The sequence below is a fragment of the Nematolebias whitei genome, chromosome 20 (assembly GCF_014905685.2).
Source record: "Nematolebias whitei isolate Nwh7 chromosome 20, NemWhi1, whole genome shotgun sequence".
Lineage (NCBI taxonomy): Eukaryota > Metazoa > Chordata > Actinopteri > Cyprinodontiformes > Rivulidae > Nematolebias > Nematolebias whitei.
The window spans coordinates 25,199,967-25,207,389 of NC_056517.1; the positions used below are offsets into that span (position 1 = coordinate 25,199,967).

General features: G+C 34.0%; 1 protein-coding gene across 1 annotated transcript; it reads right to left on the reverse strand.

The window, feature by feature from the left end:
- Nucleotides 1–1,317: 1,317 nt before the first annotated feature.
- On the reverse strand, nucleotides 1,318–3,010 carry otulina (OTU deubiquitinase with linear linkage specificity a). Its single transcript, XM_037693906.1, has 3 exons — nucleotides 2,794–3,010; nucleotides 2,574–2,695; nucleotides 1,318–1,741 (listed from the first exon to the last, which is right to left on the reverse strand). Exons 1-3 carry the CDS (start codon nucleotides 2,905–2,907, stop codon nucleotides 1,318–1,320), a joined length of 660 nt encoding a protein of 219 aa, XP_037549834.1. The 5' UTR covers nucleotides 2,908–3,010.
- Nucleotides 3,011–7,423: the final 4,413 nt, after the last annotated feature.

Below are 7,423 nucleotides of genomic sequence, written 5' to 3' on the forward strand. Positions count from 1 at the left end.
TATACATATACAAATACATATATGTATATATATATGTATGTATATATTTATGTATAAACATGTATATATATATATATATACATATGTATATATATAAATGTATGTATATATATATGTATATATATATATGTATATATGTATATATACATATACAAATACATATATGTATATATATATGTATGTATATATTTATGTATAAACATGTATATATATATATATATACATATGTATATATATAAATGTATGTATATATATATGTATATATATATATGTATATATGTATATATACATATACAAATACATATATGTATATATATATGTATGTATATATATATATGTATGTATATATGTATGTATGTATATATATGTATGTATGTATGTATATATAAATGTATGTATATATATATATATATATATGTATATATAAATGTATGTATATATACATATGTATATATACATATATATATGTTTATATATATATGTGTGTATATATATATATATTTATGTATGTATATATATGTATGTATACATATTTATGTATATATATGTATGTATAAATTTATATATGTGTATATATATGTATGTGTATATATATGTGTACATATATATATGTGTATATATATATATATATGTGTAAATATATATACATATGTGTATATATATATATATATATATATACATGTATATATATATACATACATATATACACATACATATATATACACATACATATATATACACATACATATATATACATACATATATTTATATATATATACACACACATATATATATACATACATATATACACACATATATATATATATACACGCACACATTTTTCATGGTTCTGAAATTTTATTACACTGTGATTGATATGAAAGACTGAAATTATTTTTTCATTATCAAACATGTTTTTAATATTCTCCTGAACCTGCAAGTACAAAATATTTTACAAAATATACTTCAAATATCCTCGTGCGTATACATATGGCAATATAACTTGCTTTTCCAAGTCCTGTTGTCAGTATTTGCTGTGATAGCCTGATCGTTGGGGGTGGATGGGGTAGAGGCACGGCAGCCGACACGGAAGCCCAAAGTCCCAGGCTCGATCTCCAGTCATTACACATCTCGATCTCGTGGTGTCTCTGAGCAGCACATCCCATCACCAATAGCCCCCCTGGCACCCCCAACAGCCGCCCACTGCCCCACACGAGTGCATCCCAGGTGCGATGGGCCAAATGCAGAGAGCCAATATCGCCATTGTATGGGAACATACAATGATGACAACACATAACACATTTATTTATTTATTGATTAGATGTTCCTCAGCTCCTGTATGTGTCCAATCAGCTCCTGTGGCAGTCCCAGCTCTGACACTATGTCCATACAACGCTGCAGCAGCAGGTCTAGACCTCCATGTTGGCCAGAGGAACAGTCACTGGACTCTGAGAAAGGATGTTGTGGCTGATGAGGACCATCCATGTCCATTTTCTGTCCAGTCCTGCAACAGTCCGGCTTGTTGCAACTCTCTTTACTGCACCCTGAATTTGGCTGTTCCACCTCCAGATCGTCCATGCTCTCCGAGACATCGCTCACACTTGGAGGAGGATTCTCCAAAGTTTGCCTGATGCGGTTCATGATTTGGTCTTCATGCCGTGTTACCTGATGCAGCAGGTCAGTCACAGAGGCTGGGACGGGCGTTTCCGGATGATGGATCTGGCACCAGCACCACACAGCACTGTGGGATGGTACACAAAGAGGCAACAGTGTTACATACAAAAACACAGAACTGACTAGGACAGGCTTCTAATGAGCAGAAAACGTCAATTATTGTCAGAACAAAGCAGAGTCAGGATGTTTCCAAACGTGAAAGAAGCGTTGATTCAAAAGAGATTGTAACACAAGTGGGAAACATTTAAAAAATAACAAATAATAATAATATTGACTGCAGTAATCTATCATTCGATGAGTGAATTGCTACCAAACAATTCGTCTCCTACTGACAGTAATTTTACAATAATAATGGTGATAACATTAAGCTAAGTTCAACCAGTGCCTAGAATTTAGTATAACTCATAACCAATGGTATTTATAGATACATTTTAGTTTATAATGCATCATTAGGCCTGTCAAAGTCATAAAGACATGTTAAAGAAATAGTCATATATATAAATAAATAATAGTAAATGACAGATAAATAGTGTTAACTTATTATTTTGTATACTGTATATGAAAGTTTCTGTTCTGTGCCCTGAGACGATTTCTGTTGTGACTTACTTACAATTATATGATTGAAAAAGAAGACCAGGAGAGAATATTTTATTTTTATGAATTTGGTTTGAATTTATGAATCTAATCATCATGGAAGAAGCAACTTTAGATGTTTGAGTGCTGACAAAAGGAACATAAAATAAGCTTTCTGCTAGTTTATAATAATAATAATCAGGTAAAGATGACATTTATAAAAATAATAACTGGATTTTTATGGTTCGTACTCCCTCCAACCTTGTGAACGTGGAGTTAAAATGAAGCACAAACTTGGCTGACCCTTGTAAGAGAAACGTATTTACCTGATGATTCCTTTGAGTCGACCCACAGCCTCAGTCTGAGCTGCTCCTTCTTTAAAGCCCAGGTTAAAGCCGACCTGTAGGGAGGCCTCCTCCCCGGCACCGACTCCGTCCACATACCCATCCTGTCCACGTCACAAACCAGCAGAGTAATCATTTTATGAAGCTGCGACCCTCAGTGATGAGAGTTCCACTAGAACCAAACATTTTAGGCTAACTTTACCATGACGCGTTTCTTCATGTTGGACGTCCACTCTTTACTTTGTAAATTAAGCTCATCCCCGTTCTCGTCGAACACGTCTTCACCACTGGACGGAACAGCTTTAACCCAAGACATCGTAAGTTCAGAGTAAAACTCTGTGTATATGTCTTAAAAGCGTCTGAACGTTGACTAATGTACCGGCTAATTCTGCTGCCTCAGCGGCGACGGCGTGACGTCATCAACCAGCGACTTTTTTTCCTTTTTTTTTTTTTACCTTTATTGAAAATTCAAGAGAAAAGAACACAGTAGTATAATACAACAATAACATAATTTGACATGATACAACTGAGCAGAAATTATGAAGAAAAATAAAATAAAATAAAACAGAAAATAAACAGTTTGAGGGAAAAAAATGTTACAAATGCAAGAGGTCTTAAACTAAGTTACTGGTATAATGGGCTTTTGGAAGGTTGCAGCGTTTAAGCACTTCCTTAAATAAAAATATTTAACTTACAAAATGTTGAAAATGGGAGTAATTTTCAGGAAACGGCATATGTGAATAAAAAACTTAGCCAGAAGGATTTAATTGTTATTACCATAATTTAAATCTTCATCGCCTGTTAACAGACCAAATTTTATTATATCAAAATTTAAAGGTGGAATAAAACTCTTAGATAAGATCCAATTTTGAAAACCCTTCCAAAAAACATTTATTAAACTGCAATAAAAAAAAAAGGTGTTCTGCTGTCTCAATATCTGAACTACAGAATGCAGGAATTTGTATTTATATTAAATTTATTTTGTAATAAGTCATTACAAGGATAAATTACATCCATCGTTTTTAAATTAATTTCTTTAGATTTTATGTGGGAGTGGAAAGGAAAGATATTTGGTTTTGATTTTTTTTAGAGATATTATCATAATTTTTAAACAGATGTTTTTTTCTCAGTGTAGAGGGGAAGAAAATGAGGTCAGCATATTCTTATGAATTTATTATAATATTTTCTGTCTATAAAGTCACAACCATTTATAATCAAATATGTTTTTTTAGTAACATTCGAATATGTAATCATACATTTAACCATCTGAATCTATAGCAGGAGGAGCGACAGATAATTAAAACTGTTCTGGGCTTCTTTTTCCGAAGCCGTTATTAAATTATTCATGATTGAATGTAGTCAAATGAAAATTACTTTACAGTAACTATGCTACATCACGTAAAGTTAGTTTTAAACTTGAATTCAGATTGATTAAATTTATTTGAACTGTGTTCTTATAAAGCTAATGTTTTGTAAAAAAAAACAAATAAATAAAAAAAGATTAAAAAAAACATGTCTCAGATTTAAAATAATTAATTAAACTGCTTTAAATAGTTGCTATTTTCCATAATAAGCATTATATGTAAAGGTTTTACTGTGTAATTTGTGTTTTTATTTCCTGCACAAGTTCGAAAAAACCCCAATAAGTTTATTTTGTAATAGTCTGTGAACAGCTGAGTGACTTCTTGTGAACACCACCAGTAAAATATCACTGTTCCTGTATTGTCAACAAATAAATCACATTAAGAATATTGTTTTATTGAGGATCTAAAGCTTATAAAATTAAATAATGGAAAAACAACAACAACAACAAACATTGCAAATAAAAGACAGTTCATGTTTCGTCTTCTCAGTTATGCATTTTACTGACATGTTGTGAAAACTGTTGATAACAGCTTTAGTTTTTGTTATGCTACAGTTCCCTTTCACAACTCATTCACAGAGTTTAAATAATTTCAAAGCAATACAAAATACTTTATTCAAGGATGGAGTTTTTTTTTTTAAATCGGTCATTGTGACTGACTATAAGAAGGTATTAATCAATAAATCCAGCAGGGGGCGCTAAAGCCTCACTTTAAAGCTAGATGTCTAATTTGACAACACCAGCACATCACAAGCTCTTACATGCATTTATTATTATTTTTTTAATTGCTTGTCTGTTGTTTTTAATACTTTAAATACTGTTTAATTATTTCGTATTAGAATAACTTGGGATTTATCTGTAATATATTCTTGTATTTCCAATACAAATAAGCCTTGTTTTATCTAACATCTCCCATTAGATACACGGTACTTATAGTAAACTGCAGGAAACATCACATTCAGTCGTGTTATAGTTCGGAGAAGAGCATAAAAAAATTATCCTTGATGGTTTGAATTTTTTAAATGTACAAAACTTAAAAAATTTGATTATTAAATTCCGACACAAAGTATAAAACAATATATTGTTAGAGGAGATACAACAAAATATCAAATACTGACATGGGTGAGATTTTTAAAAGAAGTATATAAAGATTAACTCAATTAAATCATTTAAAAAAAAGTGATGTAGCTTAAAAACATCAAGAAAAGAGCAGGTTTTAAATTGTAAAGCAGTTTTATTACCGACAATCATTAGAAAAACACTTTAAGAAAAAACATTGTATGTGCACTCACGCTTTTATTCGAAAACAAACTTCCAGTTGTACAGCAATGCATGAAAAACAAATGAATGACAAATAAATTGAGCCTGCATGTTTTCAAAAGAAAAAAGAAATGCCGTTAAGAGCGTCAGATATCACAGAAATGCATGAAGTGACAAATAAATGTTCATTTCTGGCTCTTCAAATCACTGTCCAGAGCATCGTTGCAGGTTTCTGTTTAAGTTTTTCAAAGCAGAAAATGTCATCGGTGATGACAAACACATTATTCTTTCATCAATAATGCATCTGGGTACCTTTTATCTCACTGTTGAGTAGAAGGAGAAAAAAAAAAGTGTTTTATTTTCAGATTTTGTGATTCTGCGTGGTGTGTTTTATGGAAAACACAGGAGAGAGTGGACACACGGTAAATGCATTTCACCTTGGCGGAGTGCATTTGCAGCTGCTGGACAACAATGGCCTTGAGAATACTCGGAGGCCACAGCGGAGTTGTCTCTGTCCTGGAAAATGGAGTCGGCCCGAAAGGCCTGGTTCAGCCGCCACCAAGTCCCCTCGCTTGAAGAGTCAAAACAAGAAGCCGGGGCAATCACCTGACACATTTCCATCCAATTTCCACTGCAGAATGTGTTCATTTTCAGGCTAATGGCATGTCATTTTGCAGGAGCCTTTGGTCAAGAATTAATCCTGGAATCAAAACAGATTTTCCGGGGAGCAATCTTCCATCACGTATTGATTTTTTTACACTCACGGAGCCTGTACTCCCTAATTTAACCTGACAGCCAGCAGCACAATGGACTGGGAGCACCTTGGAGTCTCACAGAAGGAGCCCTCCTCCTCCTCCTCCTGTCTACGAAGTGAAAGAGAGATTGGGAAAGGGAGGAAAAAATGACTCCCAGATGTATAAAACAAAGAGCACTGCTTACAGAAAACAGAGAGCTAAAGCTTCCGTCTCTCTGTTTTACCTCTAATTATGTTTTCAAGGATTGTGCAAGTTGGGCAGGTAAGGCTGAGATGGAAGAGAGGGAGAGTGTTCTTGGCCCATCAGCTATCATTATGGGCCTGTTGACATCTCCCTGTCTTTGAGTGATTCTCATCGGTGATTTCTCCTGGCCATTTTCTGCAGATGCATGAAGAGGTGGTTTCATCATGGCCCCATAAAAAGGCTCCAAAGTGTCCGCACAAGCCCTCACTAATAAGAAAGCAAAGATGTGTCCGATCATGTCGCTCCTCTCCCGTCCACATGTGCTCTTTTAAAGCCTTCACATATGCAATCATTCCCTCTTCTCCCCCTCTCGCTCTCACGACGGGCTGTAAGTATACTATACCCTGTGTGGAGGTCAGTGGGATGAGAGCATGATGGAAGGCAGGGCCAGTTATTTTCCTCCAGCTCTAAAAGCCAGGATGACCCGTGTGCAGGAGAGTTGCACTTTGCCAAAAGGTGTTTTTCTGATGCTGCTTACAAACTGCCTAACAGGAGGGAAACTATTTCACTTTTTTTATCTGCCGCTTTTAACTTCTAATCTTCCGTTTCAGCCTCAATCTGCTGTTAGATTTTTAAAAACTTGATTCTACGATACTAAGCAGACACGTACAAAGTAAGCTCTTACTCCAGATTATTAGATGTGTATTTGTATCATTCGCCTCCAAAAGACAAAGCTGAATTATGTTTTTGCTTGTGCTTATGTGCCTGTTAGCAAAATATCTCTTGAACCGCTGGACAAATTCTTATGAATCTCTCAGAAAGTTATTACTGGATGTGCATCTATAACTGTTTTATTTCTGAAGTCAGCCTGATTCAAGATGGCCACCACAGCCAACGGATTAAAAAAAACAACAACAAATGGCAACAACTCAGTGAATTTTACAGATAATGACCTAAAATTTAGTGTGTTTGTTGCTGACAATTATCCCCAACACATAATCTGAGCATTAGCAGATTGCATAAGATATCTGTTTAAAGACACACCATTAAATACTTAACGTCAACACTTTATCTGTTAGCAAAATATCTCATGCACCACTGGACGGATTTTAATAAAACCTTCACAAAATAGTCACTGGGTGCACATCTAAAACTGATTAATGTATAAAGGCAATACAATTCAAGATGGCCGTCACAACTAATATATATTAGACAACTCAAAAGTGGCTATAATTCAGTCATAGTAATTATGTACGTTCATGATTTTTCAG

Bases quoted from the DNA above. Each gene is read 5' to 3' on its own strand.
- otulina (XM_037693906.1), bottom strand. From the start codon at position 2,907: ATGTCTTGGGTTAAAGCTGTTCCGTCCAGTGGTGAAGACGTGTTCGAC. The intron at 2,696-2,793 runs GTAAAGTTAGCC...TGACGTGGACAG, and splicing joins ACATGAAGAAACGCGTCATG to GATGGGTATGTGGACGGAGT. The intron at 1,742-2,573 runs GTAAATACGTTT...ACCATCCCACAG, and splicing joins CGACTCAAAGGAATCATCAG to TGCTGTGTGGTGCTGGTGCC.